Consider the following 16,171-nt stretch of genomic DNA (forward strand, 5'->3'; position numbering starts at 1 on the left):
GAAATGAGATGAGCTCAAAGTCATGAGTTGGAAGAGAACAAATTCTGCAAACGGGGGAATTTTGGATTAGCCGCAACTTCCTACCCCAAGTATAGTACTTTTATTCTAGTATGTGGTGGCAATGAGTTTGATTGATGGACAATTTGAAAATAGGCACATACTATTGCTGTTGAATTAGTCTAGACTCAAAACGAATAATGTATAAGTTACTCTACTTGAAAGGGAAAGGTAGTTGAATTGCTGCGTGATATTTCATAAAATAACATTCTCATCACTCCAGCTAAATGGACATATGAAATGAATAAGGAAAAATAATGTTTTTCATCCACAAAATTAAAAATATCCTAAATTGACCACATAATCCTTTTCATCCACTAATTTTTTTTTAATTACCATAAGTTAAGATCTTATCATTAAGTTGAATTAGAAATTCACCACTTGGCAACCTTAACAACTAGATCTTAAGCGAGGGTGTAAAGATTGTAAAATATAATGAAAAATTTTTCTCATCAGCTACTATTCACCACACCACACTCTATGAAAAATACCTCATGCCTTATGAAAAACATCACATTCTATGAAAAAGCTATAGGTGTGGGGTGTAGGGTGTCTACAGTGACTAATCGGTAGAATTACTCAAATATAATTAGTTTGGGATTCAAATTGAAAGTTTTTGATAACTTGAAAGGCAAATTGAGAAATGTCATAATTTGTAGGTGCAAAGTGTAATTATCATGCAATTAATGTTGATCTAAATTTATCAGACGTTTCCAAGCTTCTGCTTCCGCTGCTGGTAGACATATCAATGTTTCTTTTCTTGTGAGAAGTAGGTCTAGACTTAAACAGCAATAGAATAAGACACCATAACCTTTTTGTATAAGCTTGTGAAATTCTGAATCAGCAAATATATTCATCGTCATTTTTCTCATCATCACATGATGTGGTATTAGATGATTGGTTTACATTTCTAATCATCTAGTATCACATCATAAAATGATAAAAATTGATATGATAAGTAGCATGAATAGATACACCATCAATATGACTTGAGACTCACCGGCAACAACAGGTAGAAGATAAGCAAAATGGGCCCCAGATACATATATTTTAACCAAAGAATGTAACGCGATAAGACATAACCTATCAATAATTGAATTTAATATCTGCTTCAGCTAATAGAGCCTTAGTAACCAAAAATAAAAGTGTAAACAGCTTTCAACACTCATGATGACATGACCAAACCATTATTCTATTACCAATATAACCACAGCCTCAAGAACAACAAACTTCTTCTTCTTCTTCTTCCTCTTTCTTCTTGCACCAGGAGATCAATGGCTGTAGCATGTTCTTCTTCCCCCCACATCCCAATTCTGAAATCTGGTCTAGTCATCAATCCTATCAGCAAATCTCTGGTGGTTAAATACAGCCAAGCTCCACTCAAGAAAGCACCTAGATTCCAGATCAAATGTTCCATCAGAAACAAGGTTAATTTCCCTCGATTTTCTTTTTTGATTTCCTATCTTTCTTGATTCTAGTCATTAAGAAATAAATCATATCAACAAACTTTTTTCAATAGAACATGAACTAGTTGGATCAACTTCAGTCACATGCCTTTTCTATTTCAAGGGGGAAAAGAAAACAAAAAAGCAAAGATTGCTCAATATTTCTATTGATGCGCCTGAAACTATGAATGGTTTGTTGCAGGTTTTTGAGGATCGGTCTAATGGTATAATCTGCTATAGGGATGACAGTGGGGAAATTATTTGTGAAGGTTACGATGATGGCCCTCGCTTCCAACAACATACTCCAAGAACAGCTTGTCATCCAAGGTAGATAGCTCTAACACAAGTTAGCATAATACCATATTCCAAATTGTTGCAAACCTGTCTAATTATTCATTTTGATGGGGTCAGAGATGTCGAGATCTTTGATCTTCTTCTTCAGCAGAGTAGGCTTCAGATGGTTAAAGGCAGTGGATTGAACTATGCTGATGAAAGCGTTGCTGTACAAAAGGACTTCAATTGTAACGGCTTTAACTCGTTCTGCTGATCAATACTCAACTCTTGTTAATAATATAAATGTCTCACCAACTCTGTGCTTCTAGTGTGTACAAGGCAGACATATACTTCAATCATAGAATGTGAACAGAAGACATGAATGCACATGTTTTATATTTGAAGCACATTCTTTGAACGTGAGTTGCAGAAAATGCCTTATCTCTCTGGTTTTCTTTTTTCTTTACTAAACTCAAGTATTCCCCATTCTTTTGAGAGAACTAACAGAGAAACGATGACTGCTCCCTAAGCCATAAACACTGCCCAAATAGTAAATGATAGGTCAATAGTATACACTCCCACGATCCAGTCCTATCATGTCAATACCACGAGTCCAGATAATTGAGATATATATTCAACAAGGAAGTTTTGACAGAGCACAAAACAGAGGAAAGCCCAACCAGAACTCTAGCCTCCACCGATCACAAAACCAAAGATGTTCGAACCATTTCAATACTAGTACACAGATTCATAGAAATCTCCAACATGAAATAAACGAATCTGTGGCTAGTATTGGAAATCTTTGGAGTAAGTGCACCAGAAACAGTTTATGCTTGTTGATTGCTCTGATGAACAAAACGAGCTCACAACATGAATGAAATCAATCACATCTAAAAACCTAACTTTTTTAGCCTCCCAACGATAAATCTCACTCTTTACATGTTTTTCCATTCCGGTTAACGGAGAAAAAAAAATGTATTTCCTCTCAAATGACCGCCCAATTTGCAGCCATCGGTCTAAAACTATCAATTTTAGCAGTCTTGATTCCTCGAACTATCAATTTATTTTCCCCGCTCCCCAAACTTGACTTAGATTTTCTGCAGTTGTTAACTACATATGTGGAGCAACTGTAGCAAACTTCAAAATCACTTGGACAATGGCTACTCCAATGTAGGGGCGATTTTATGGGTTGTAGCTAAATAATGTCAATGAACAATCGTACGAGTTCTAGCTGAATCTTGGCTGAAAGGAACATTCGGCTAACAAAGCTAGCTATCTAACCCTCCATTTCAGCCCCTACATTGGAGTGTGAACACACCCAGTAATGTTTTTGCCAAGAACTTTGAATGTCTTCTGTTTACGTTGTTGCACCTCTTAGTTAGGGTCCTCGTTGAGACTTCAACTTAGTGTTGCAGTTAGAAAGAAAGAGATTGTAAATTGACAGCAAAACTTCAAGAATGAGATGGGTATACACATTGTAATTGCTAGATACATTAAGTATTTTGTACAAAGATTTCATGGAGAGGTTATCCAATATTATACCCCTCAGAAATCTACTCGGCTTCAACAGCCTTGTTCTGCATCTTCTAACAAATAATTATGAATTGCTCTTGTTAAGAGGAAGAAAGAGAGGAAAAAAATGAAATATGGAAAGGGAAATACATGAGAGGGGAAAAAAGACAACGTGGGAGAAATATTTCCAAATTGCATGCTTAAATGAAGAAGCACCAAAGACTCGCAGTATCATTCAACTACGGTCCCAGCTTGTGTGTTCTCCTCACACAAGTCAGACTGGGATTTACTTGGAATGATTGATGGCGGGGACCACTGATCTGGGACCATCAAAAAATAGGTAGTCATCGCTTTCCTGAACCTTTTCTTGTATTGCTTGGGGGAAATTACAGTTGGAGATGAGTTTTTTGGCCCACCGAGGATGCCCGAAGCCTTCACCCATGTTTCAAGATGCTTGTCCCATGTATACTGCCTCACGAAGTCAATGATCCCAAGAACTAACTCATGCCTCTCTTCATCCACCCCAACCAGTAAAGAGTAATCCATTACATCTATCGACTGCAACAGCACAGGTGTAATGAAAGATTAAAACAAATAAGAACATCTACTGGAAGGCTGGGAAAACCTATAGAGCACTTTTTTTCTTTTGGTTTTTGGCCAATACGGAACCTATACAGCTAAATTTTGGAAATGTATAACATCCTAAGAGCAAATAAGTTTTTTATGTACATGTAGTTTAGATACTTACTGCAAGAAATGAAGTATCGTTCCAAACAGCTCTCTCCAACAACCGCTTTGCTTTGTTTCCCACAAAAATTGGAGAAGTGGGCATTGCTTCAATCAAGTTCTGATCCAGCAGAACTTTGTTGCTCCCACTAGAATCAGGATTATACCGCGATCGAGACGATCCTTTAAGATCATAAAGCCGTGTCAAGTTCCTTCCAAATAAAAGATTCTCCATAACCAGAACATCCATCTTTGATTCTTTCCCTCCCTTAAGATGTTTAGATGTTACCTTTTGACATAAAGCAAACAAAGAGTAAGTCCCCAAGATCTTTATATAACCTCAATTGGTATCATTAGCAACAATGAAGCTCTTTTTACTCAATATAATTGGCAACAAGATTCACAGCCTACTTGAATTAATTAACCAGTTATAAAATGCGATAGTGAGAAAGAGAAGTGAAAACAGATACCTTTTAAGGTATTTCTTCTGAATAATAGACTAGATCCACAAGCGATAAAACGGTTGTCAATGTATATAAATTTGAGCATGTATATATACACATAACCTTAATATATTTTAGAAGAAAAGTGAATACTATTTAAATACTAGCTCAATCCTGTTTGGGTGTCTGCTAGAATTTTAATGGCCTATGTGTGTGCATATCTGATGAAAATATCCATTACCATGAAGGGGGGAATTGAGGAATGATAGGCTTCATAATAAAAGTCTGAAATAGTAGGATTTCAAGAACTCCTAAAATGGTCGTTCCATTGTTAGGATGGTGGCTCTTAACATTCTTTGCTAGCCCTTTCAAGCCAATGAATTATGCATTAAATGGCCAACAAAACAGGAATGAGACCATTAAATTTCAAAGCATAACCAAACACGTCCCCAACAAACTCTTCTGTTTAGGTTGCCATGACATTACCCTTACTCATCCAGTAAACTTCTGCATCTATATGCTGAAGAAGCCAATGCTTGGCTAACATGATAATCAGAGTCAGTATTACCAGCTTTTTAATTCATTACTAGACTTGGCAAGTTGCCAGATTTTTTTTTTTTTTATAAGTGGCAAGTGGATAGATTTAGAATGAGATTGATGATTTAGCAGGACCAGAATTTGCAGCACTCATATAAGTACCTGATAGATACCCAGAATCTTTGCCAGGCATGTTGGACTTCCTGAGTCAATTGATTCAGATAGGTACTTGAAATATCCGGGAGCAAATTTTATAAACGATTCCAACTCTGTCTTGGTAACTTGTTTAATGATAAATCTATCATCCATGGTTTTCGCAAAAAAGACATTGCTCTTGCCACCTGTGGCCCCCCACTTTTTACAACGACTAAGAGACCTTATGAAATCAAGCTCAGAAGGACAACAAATCTTCCGTAAGGCCTCAAAACGCTTTGCATAGTAACAAGTGACTGAATATTTCACCTTACCAAGTGGGCTATCATCTCCAAAAACAACTCTGACATGCAATGATTTTGTATATGAGAGCAGGTCTAGAACCAGAGAGCTACGAGATCCAGACATGGATAAAAAAATATCATCCGAGGACCCAAGACTTCTATGATAATCAGAGGCTATGTCATCAGCAGAATGAAATGATTGGGATTTCACTGAATCAGATAGTGATAAGGAAGGCACAAAATCTGCACCATCTTTTGACCTTTCAACGTCATCAGTCAGTTGAAATTGATATTCTGGTGATACTAGAGCATAAGATATAAGACTTGTTGGCTCATCGTCATATACTGGAATGACAGTATCATTAATACCCACAGAAAGAAGCAGCCTAGCCCCACCCTGGAGTTGCAACTGCCTAAAGGATGAAATGTAGACTGGATTGCACTCACTCAGCACATCAAACTTTTGAGCACCAGCTAAAAAATTCTTGTTGAATGATCGATAGAAGCTTAAGAAAGGCATTCGTGACCAGCTTACAGAGTCCTCTATGCTATCAGGGTTTTTTAGGGAACCTGCTGGTGAAAGAACAAGGGCAACCTTGGTTCCATTTTGCTCTTCTGCTTGGTTCTCCAATTGCAATCCCCCCACCAGGGCAGGTGTAGTTGAAGCTTCTGCCATGGCCAGATCAGGGAATGTACATGTACTATCCTTGGGTATTCCAATTCCTGTGTGATTTTCACCAGTCCATGCCGCATCAAGGGTATCTGAGAGATTTGCTATGATAGGGAACTCCCCATCAGAGAGGGCCCTACGAAAGTTTACTTCTGATGTTAAAACTTCTGATCGATCCTGACCCACGTCTTTTTCTTGATGAACTACATCAGACTGGTTAGTGTCCCTACCATTTCCTCCCCTCTGCTCAGGGCTATCTTTAAGCTCTGCATCCAAAGGAAGAGAGTCATAACTATGAAAGCATTTCTCAGGTTTGTTGGCCACATTCACTTCTGTGAGCTTATCATTACTAACGAGGTGTTTCTCCAAATGTTCTGGATTTGAGCTGCCCAAGCCATCCTGAAAGCTTTTCATATCTAAATTGTCTGCATAAATCAGGCGATGGTCCCACATATAAGATAGAAAAAGTAACTGCCTCCGCAGTCGATTGATCTCAAGAATGTCAATAATTGGTTTTCCCTTTCTCATTTCCTTGTTCAAAATTTTTTGGAGCGATTCCTAGACAACATCAACATAAAAGTTAGAACCCAGATATCTTTTTCAAAGGAATGTGTTATCAGTAAAAAACAGCAAAAAAACATTTCACATGATGTAAACAATGTCTATTATTTCATGAGAAATTTTTTTTTGCTGCTTTTTACTGATAACACATTCCTTTGATCTCGTAATAAACATTGTTAAGATCTCGTAAATTTCATGATAAAAATTACTGGTATTTTTGCCAAGATTTTCAAATTTCCCTTCATTACCAGGATCTATTGATGTAAACTCAAAAAAGGAACCAACAAAAGAGGGCACTTTTTTCAATCAAAAGATGTTTGCATATTACATGTTACAAATATAGATAAACCACAAGGAAGGTTTATATAAAGATGGTCAGAATCATAAAAATGTCATTCAAAGTGCACAAAATCAGAGGTCAATGATTTTCTTCATTATGGACACTTCTGATAATCAATAGAAAATAGTTTTGAGTTAACCATTTCCATAGTGTCAATGATTCAACTGCATATATGTCCATTGATTCACATAGTCTACATATATGTTTGGAATACAGCTTATAAGACAATGAAGCTAGTGTAATTAGGTAGGAAAACTTGAAATTAATAAAGAAGAACCTCACCTCAAATTCTGCTTTCTCCTTCTGTAACATTGCTTCCAGTTCTGCAATTTGGCGCCTTGTTTCAGGGGTTTTCATGCCACTACTAAGAGGACCAGAACCAGATCTTTTTTCTGCTATTTGGCAAAGAGCATTGAGTATTTCAGAAAATAGAAACTCTGCCCGATCAACCATCTGTCACAAAACAGAACCAAATCACCATAAGCAATTATATAATATGAATGTAATCTTCAAAGATCCATACTTGTTATCATTTCACCTCATCTGTTTCTTTTTGTATCCAGTCCTGATTTTCACAGTTGAAGTCCAGCTTGGGTGGTGGAAGGCAGACAGAATGAACATCAATTGATGCATATCGAAAGCAAGCAACCATTTTGCCAAACCTGCACATGTAAGAAAGTGAGAGAGAGAGAGAGAGAGAGATGGAGAGAGAGATTGAATAGCACATCTGAACTTATCATATGTTATTTTTTTCCTTTCCACCCATCAGCTGAGTTGGCAGTCTACTCCCTTGAATGGGCATAATACCATGATCAAACTTCAGTGTGATCAAACCCATCACTTTTCTGAAGATTCACCAAATACATACGACCATCCAAAAATAGGGCATAAAAGAGGGTGGCTGACATCATTCAATTCATTAAAATATAGTTTGATTCAACCCGGCTGGATCTTTGTTCTCTAAATGTGATGTGAAAAAATTGTATTGATCACAGACCCAGCATAAACACTGTTGACTGTACTCTTCCATAAGACAGACAACCACTCACCATGTTGTGACCATACACAAACACACGTGCAATATATATTTATGGAAAGGAGGTACAACGAAATTACCCATAGAAACGAAGACAATCTCTATGTAAAGAATGGCCACAACTTGCCACCCTGCTCGCAGCTGCATGGTTTGAGAAACTGAGCTCCAAAAATTTCCCAAAAGATAAACCCCAGGCAGCATCAGACATCACTACTCTCCGAGTTGCAGGAGGGAATCCATTGGTCCTTGGACACCGCAGGCATCTGTGCCACATCCAGATCTTTCCTTCCCCTTCACCTGGTAAAAGAATTTCTGGTAGCTTCTTAACAGATATGGTGAGTGTACCCTGCCTATGAGTATAGCAGTGAACATGGGCTTCTGATGGCATACCGCAAGAACGACATTGATAACTCTGACAAACATTCAAGCTACCTCAGTTGTAAAAAGTATTGCAAGGTTTTGTACAAGGAGATATATGTACATATTTATTTTTAGATATGCAAATCCCAGAAAGAGAGTACACACCTGATCGAATAAATGATCTCGTAAAAACCTACCAAGAGGTTTGTCAAAGCTGCCATAATATTTGATTCGGAAGAGATGGGACCTCTCACAAACGGTCCCCTTCCATATGCACCGGGATGATAAAGACACCAAAATGCTCTGGTGATCAGAAGGTGATGGAGGAAACTCTTCTTTCACAGGCACAGGATCTTCTTTCAAAGCTCCCTGCACTTCTGGATATTCTTTAATATCTTCTTGCAGGGATGATATCTCTGATCTGTCCAGCTGATCTGCAGCCATTGCACTGTGACAATTGTGGGAGTTGTTCATTATAGCATGCTGTCCCAAAGTCCCTACAGGCCCGAAGCCATTAGCACTGAGATGATTATGAATGACAGCTGGGGTGCTGTTGGCTGCAGAAGTTTCTGCCACCAGGGGTTCTTTAAAACCCATTTTAATTTTCTCCTCAAAACTACAATAGGGAGAAAGTCCATAAAGGTAAGAATCTGGGAAAACATTTCCTGAAGAAGAGCAGGAGGAAAAGGCTGTAGAATTTATCAGATCTGTAGTGGGTTCGATGGATTCAGAGAGCAGATGTGAAGTACGGACACTGTTGGATCTTCGTGGCTCGACAATATGATGGGTTCCCTGAGATTTGTCACCCACAGAAAGGCTGAAACCAGGTACTGTTGAGATGGATCTCTCAATGCTTGAGGATTTATCTGGAAGTGCAACAGTTATTGGAGAATTCAAAGGGAGCTCTGGCAGAGAGGCTCCTTCATCTGCAAGAAAGGAAGTCTCCAAAGCCAAGTGATACGCTGCAAAAACTCCATACTGAACCACATGCTTCACTTTCTTCAATTCATCCCCATTAGCACCTCTCAGCAAAATCTGAAACAGAGGCAAAGTAGCAGGTCTATTACATCAGTTTGCATGTACTAAACAAGATATACAAAATTTTCCATCAACAGCGTGATACGCAACTTGCATGAAAATATGCAGTTAGAGCCATCATCCCTGTGGATGCAAATGATTATGCCTTTAATAATCCAGGTTAAACTGTGTCTGTCCATATTAAGTTCGAGGACTTACAGTACATCCTAGTGGCTTTGGGCACCCTTCAAAATACATCAGTGTCTTCAGCAATTTTTTGCCACCCTGTCCAGCAGATCCGTGATCTTCTAGAAACTTCTCCACATGAAATGCGTCACAGTAGCCCAGCTTCTGTGATGAAAGATGATCAATTGAAGGCACTATTTGAGCACCTGTGCAGCGGGCTATACGCTCCAAAAGTGGCCTCTTGATGTTGAGAACAAGCGATATGTCCTTCGCAAGAAGGTACTCCTGTGCATGTCGTGAAACTGATTTCTCCACCAATAGGACATCGGGGTGGTGGACATCTATCTTTGCCACTGCCATCTTTAGATGGTCCATTTCCTATAGGAAACAAAAAAGAAAATCTCATGCACTAGAAACCAGTAACTGACAAACTAATGCAGAACAGGGTAAACAATAAAAACCTGCTGCAACAGAGTATCAAAACTTGACAAGAGGTTAGAGACCCGCTGGTACTCAAGAGCCCCCTCAAGGATCAACAGGCGAGGTTTCTGTATTTTTGATGTCATTCGCCGGTGAGCCACATTTTTCTTACAAACAACTCCTTTGACCACCATACTGAACCAAAAGTGTTTAATTAGAAAGAACTTTAGAGACTGCAACAAGAATGATATATGAAAGTTTCAAATTGCACTGGTAAAGCTAAAACAAAAATTAATGTAGGGACTGGATATGTGACTTCAGTAAGCATAACCCAAGGCATGATTAGTGCCGCTAATATAAAAAATATTTTAGATTTGATAAGGCAGTACACTGAATTTTATTCTTGTTATGTTTCCTTCATGATTAGCAAGATATTTCTTGTCATATATTCATTGATGTAATCTTAATGGTAAAACCATGCAATTGCTTCTCTCATGATGTATTTTCCTTCATTGTCAGGGTGCAGCCTGGTGGTCAAAAGGATGACCTGGGATGAGCTATAGGCACAGATATTCTAGGTATGATATCCCATTATAAGTTCCATTGGATTACCCAATGCAAGGTCTTGGTGGGTATGGTCGCCTATCCAAGGTTTATCCCCAGGAGTGGGTCTGAAAGACTGTGCCTTGATAAGGTTCCACGTCATAAAAAAAACTCCTTTATTATGCCACTAGTATTGTGTTTTATTCTAGCTTTTCTCGCAACTTATTAGTTACTTTACTACATTCCAAACCCATACACCCATACACCCATACCCTAAAGCGATTGTTAGGCAGATGCATCCCACTCAGACAAGACAGTTCACCATCATGAGGACAGACCATTTCAGTTATGATTTACGAAATGACAAAATCAAAATTTTCGAGTTAAGTGCAAGAATGTGAAAAGAGAGCATATTCTTTTACGGTTATAGAAATTATTGGATCTTTTACCTCTCACGACGATGCCCAGAAGCTACACATTTGACTTTTACATATCCACCTGGATCCATCCCTCCACCCTTGCTCATATCTGGCTTTAAAATTGTAGCAGCCTCCCAGGACAGAGATGTTATAATCTCCAACCAACTCTCTTTGTCATCTTCATTGCCTATGGGAAGGTTCTCAACCTGCAACAGTTGAGCTACCAAAGCCCTAAAATGCCCATCAACCACATTCTTCATAGCCGTCTTGTGCTCCTCACTTGACCTATCCCTATTGCGAGACTCGCCACTTCCAAAACTGCCTGAGGTGCGTAGATATCCCCAGTCTCCTGCAGTATCCCCATAATCATCATCATCATCAAACAGACCTGCTTCCTTGTCATCTTCTTCATCTTCTGGATCAGGGGGAGCCATAGAAGTCCATTGTTCTCAAAATCAACAGGTTCTGTTTCGACACCCTGTGCAGCACATATAGAGGACGGTGCTTCACACTCATCACCGGTATCATGCTCATCTTTTTTCCCTAGTGGTGGAGTTCCTTCCAAACACTGTGAGTCAAAACTCTGATGTAATTGAGAGCTGCTTAAACCTTTGGCATCGTTGTTTTCTCCATCAGGATGGAACTTATGTGATCCATCATCATTGCTCAGATCATCAAAGTCAACTTGACCATAGTAATCATTGACTTGAGGAAAGTGCCTTATTTCAGAATCTGAACGATATACATTATACTCATCATCATCATCATCACTCCTGATGCCACAGAAAAACCAAGCAGTGTAACGGGTTATAATACGAAAATAAAATACTACTTTTGTTTGTCCATGTGACAAGTACTCCTTTAGTGCAGTAATACTAGTGCATTAGCTTTACGAGATGACATTGTAAATGATGACAAAGTGATCAACCACCATCCTCTAACCTGTATAAGTTCTGTTACATGTTAAAGCTCGCACACCCCTCTCACTGGTTGGTGGAATACAGGCTATCAGTTTAAGACCAAAACATATTAATAACCATGTAGTAATTGTCATGTCCTACAAGATTTATGCAAATATTAATATATATCCTTGCAAATATTATGCTCAACGTCATTACATAAATGAAAAAAAAAAAAAAAGAATAAAAGAAAGATTTGCAATATGTTTGAATCCAAGAGAGAAAAGATATATTGGTAGCAACGTCTTTTTTTTTTTTTAAAAAAAAAACATCTGTAATAAATGAGCAGGTTAAAAAAGCTCTCTCGCACAATAAATGTCCCAAGTGTGAATCCAAGAGAAGGAAATAGCAGCAGAGACAATCAAACCTGTGCATTGAAAATCCATAATGGTTTGGATTTCCCATATCTACAACAAGGTCATTGCTCCTTCCCGACACTAACTCGCCTTGCGTCTTCATGCTTGTTTCCATCAAAGATGATTGCTGTGGGCTGAGACCTGAACTGTGTTGAACTTGTTGATAAGGATCGACTGTGTACCGCATTGAGCTAAGTGCAATGGTACTACTGTTAGCAGTGACACTAGATTTTGAGCTGGCCAAACTTGTTGCTGATGGTGAAGTACTAAGATCCAGGTTGGAGATCTGGATCCCATTATCAAGAGTAGCTATGCCCTGCTCCCATTGCTTGAAACAATAATTACATACCCGAATCTTCTCCCACTCTTCCCGGGCAGTCGTTGGGTCACCAGATGGGGCAGGAACTGAATTTGAGGTGCACCTAGCACAGAAAACTCTGCCACAAAGACGACAATGGTGTCTACGATTGAATATCGTGAACTGAGAATCACACTCGTAGCATACCCTACAGCTATGATCGGGCATCCAAAAATCCCTCGACACATTAGCTGGCTCGGATCGCCAAGGGATCCAGGATTTCACAATGCCAACTAGCTCAGATAACGTCTTGTCGGGTGCATCCATCGACAAATGGTCCGATTGCCTTGTTCATTATGATATGCTCATTTGCCACTCTTAACAAACCATATAGTGGTATCAAGGACGGGTAAAGAAAAACATATATCAATCCTACAAATTGAACCAACCTGAAGAACAAAAAATCCAACATGTAACTGGGCATTACAAAAAGCATCGAAGACCAAAATTCATTTGATGAACATTCATCAGCAATCTCTGACAGCATTACGGCAGCTCTTGATTCTCCATCTCATATTCTTAATGAAACAGAATGCTTCCTCCTTCCATCTATCCACCACCACATTCTAATCATCTAAACCTGAACCCCTACTTCTTGCACAATTAAGCTTCTGATGATAATAAAAGATCTCGTTAATTCTGAACCACAACGCAAATGAAATTCAAGCACGCTTCTTTGGGTGAACCAGCTCAAAACCATCTGTATTCCATCACTCCCACGCGGTACCCATCAATTCCTCGAGAAGATGTACAATGCAATTTCGATCCAAACTGAGGCAACCTTTCTGAATTCGATATCCAAGAGTTCCACTTACAATTGGATGAAACACTCAGTTTAGCTAAAACATGCGCGGCTTATCTTGACCCTTTTCCCCTTTAGGATCTCCGACAAGCAAGCCCCATATCCGAATTAAACTCAGTGATCCAAACAACTAGTATTTCTAGAGCTTATGATAATAAAATGTAATGAAATTCTGCCACTGAAAGAACAATAATTTGAAACAGGTTTATGCAAATTCTGATCATAATTAAGTGTTTTACCTGTAAAACCAATCAAATTACGTCGAAATCAGATCATCTTCGGGTGAAAGACGAAAGGGGGCACCTTCGAACCACGTGTACAGAAAACCGTGACACACCGAAAGTTCCCAGACAAAAAAGGGTAGTTGGAAAACCTGAGAAAAAACCCACCACCCAAAAAGCGATTTCCGTTTACGCTTCAAAACCCAAAGGCTTCAATTATCGATCTTTCTGGTCATTCACAGAGAGCCCCTCGACATTTTACACCCCAAAAAGAAAAAGAATTCCAATGAACGATGTCTCTCGTGTGAGTCTCTAAAGTTTTCTGCGTATGCGTCGAAGAAAACAAACAATCAGATGAGGTTTATATAAATTCTATCTCTCTTTCTGCCATGGAAACGAGCCTTCATTTTTTTTCTTTTTCTAACTAAAGAATGAATTTGTTTGGCACTCCCGATTCAGGGTTTTATTTCGTCTTTTTTTTCCCCCCCTTTAACTGTTTAATTATTGACATTTTCCCGTGGCAGAGAAAGAGACACTGCTGACGTGTATGCATGCTGCATCTCCGACGGCAATCAAATAGAAATAAATAAATGAAAACCTAATCCAAAAAATAAATTTTGAAATATTAAAAATTATAGTAAAAGTATTTCATTTCATCTCATTATTATAATTTTTATAAATTCTCACATAAAATATAATAAATAAATCAATTTTTTCAAATCTCAAAACATAATAATATTAAAAAATAATATTCTAACAGTATTTTATTCAACTTTTAACTTTTATCTAAAATTATATTATTTTATCTTACTATCAAAACTGCACTTTATTAAGTTTAATAGTTATTAAAATTTATTTTTAAAGAAATATTAATCTAATTATTATTTTTAATATGTTCTTTCTTTCCTTTTCTCGTTACTCAAACAAAAGAACTTGGTCGAATCTAACGGGGGAACAAAAGCTTACATTTGCAGCTCTACTCATCAAATTTTAATTTTTATGTTAATTTATAAATTTAATTTTATTAAATTTCTATATAAACTAAATATTTGTCTTTAAATTTTAAGCAGTCCGGTTTATATCTGTAACCCATCTCAACTCATCTTATTATTATTTATTACTATTCATCAACTTTAACTCATAAATCTTATTATTATTTAACTCATCTTCAAATATAAACTACACCTAAATATTTTAGTGTAACAGGGGCATGCATGCATTCGCAGCCACCGCAAAACACAGCTCAATTTGACGGTTTGACCACACAGTTTTTGGACTCTTTTATTATTATTAATTTATTAATTTATTGATGCTAATCTCTCCTTCCCAAAGAACCAAAACCGCGTAGGCAGCTTGTCGAAGTAACAAAGATGCCGCAGCCCAACAGATCTGCCTGTTTTAAGGGTAAGAAAACTCACAATTTAGTAATTCAAATATATATATAATTTTTTTTATAATTTATTTCATAACTATGTATAAAATGAAAGTAGAGTATAGATTAATCTCAATATTTAAAAAATATATATTTTTTTAAAATGAACTGTAAATTACTTGATTTAAAAATAAAATAGTTGTCACTTGTCACCAGCATTGCACTTGGGAGGTGACGAGATTGGTGTCCACCTCAACTCAACTCAAGTGTGAAGGCTTTAGACAGGACATAATTTATAATATTGGTAGGGGCCACACGTTGGCAGCTGTCTCATAACAATCGACACTTTGTAACCTTATCCATCCAAGTCCAAGATGATAGTGGGATTTGTTTAAGCAAATGATTTAACTTGCCCTTAAATTTAGAGGCATAGATATCACAAATCCTGATTTGGAGGTGCGTACGTGTTTGTTTGGGATTAGAGCATCGTGATCAATCATCATCTTTTTATTTTTTTTAGTTCAGTAGATTGATTTTCAATGATCTCATTTCAAATCGTGGCTATCTTTGATACATAGCTACTTTATTTCCTTTTACAAAAATGCCCACTTCTTTATATGAAACAGCAATCAAATTGAAAATCGCGTCGACCTAGGTATAAAAAATGACAGGTTCTATTTATTTAATTTAGAAGATAAATTTTAAAATTTGGATCATATAAATTTAAAAAATTTATATTTTCAAATTAGTATATAGAGCATACTTAATAAAGTATTTATATGGCATAATTTGATTTGAAAGATAAATTTTAAAATTAAAATCTTATAAATCAAATCTTACCACTTAAATAATATAGGCAGTATTTTATACACACTGGTTTAAGAATAAAATAACTCTATAAATTAAATCTTATCATTTAAATAATATGAATGTTGCACTCTATACATCACTTTGAAAATATAACAACTTATAAAAAATTTAAAAAAAAAAGAGAAAAATAAAACTCAATCAAAATATATAGAAGAAATATAGCATAAAGTCCAGAGGGAAACATATATATCCCATAGCAATGAAAGGGTGTCCAGCCGATCCATAAAAAAAAATACAAAGGTGTGTCCAAG

The 16,171-nt window shown here is 37.2% G+C and overlaps 2 protein-coding genes across 2 annotated transcripts; one reads left to right on the forward strand and one right to left on the reverse strand.

Moving 5' to 3' along the window:
- Positions 1–1,194: 1,194 nt before the first annotated feature.
- On the forward strand, positions 1,195–2,179 carry LOC121261441. The gene is made up of 3 exons (XM_041163802.1): positions 1,195–1,484; positions 1,705–1,829; positions 1,914–2,179. Exons 1-3 carry the CDS (start codon positions 1,233–1,235, stop codon positions 2,047–2,049), a joined length of 513 nt encoding a protein of 170 aa, XP_041019736.1. The 5' UTR covers positions 1,195–1,232; the 3' UTR covers positions 2,050–2,179.
- Positions 2,180–3,228: 1,049 nt separating this feature from the next.
- LOC121257658 (1-phosphatidylinositol-3-phosphate 5-kinase FAB1B-like) lies at positions 3,229–14,144 on the reverse strand. The gene is given in 13 exon segments (XM_041158792.1): positions 3,229–3,845; positions 4,036–4,302; positions 5,156–6,658; positions 7,284–7,454; positions 7,540–7,663; positions 8,118–8,449; positions 8,563–9,432; positions 9,634–9,978; positions 10,062–10,215; positions 11,013–11,412; positions 11,415–11,755; positions 12,309–13,629; positions 13,697–14,144. Coding segments are annotated over 12 exon segments (5,448 nt in total). The 5' UTR covers positions 12,923–13,629; positions 13,697–14,144; the 3' UTR covers positions 3,229–3,518.
- Positions 14,145–16,171: the final 2,027 nt, after the last annotated feature.

The sequence above is a fragment of the Juglans microcarpa x Juglans regia genome, chromosome 1D (genome assembly GCF_004785595.1).
Source record: "Juglans microcarpa x Juglans regia isolate MS1-56 chromosome 1D, Jm3101_v1.0, whole genome shotgun sequence".
Taxonomy (NCBI): domain Eukaryota; kingdom Viridiplantae; phylum Streptophyta; class Magnoliopsida; order Fagales; family Juglandaceae; genus Juglans; species Juglans microcarpa x Juglans regia.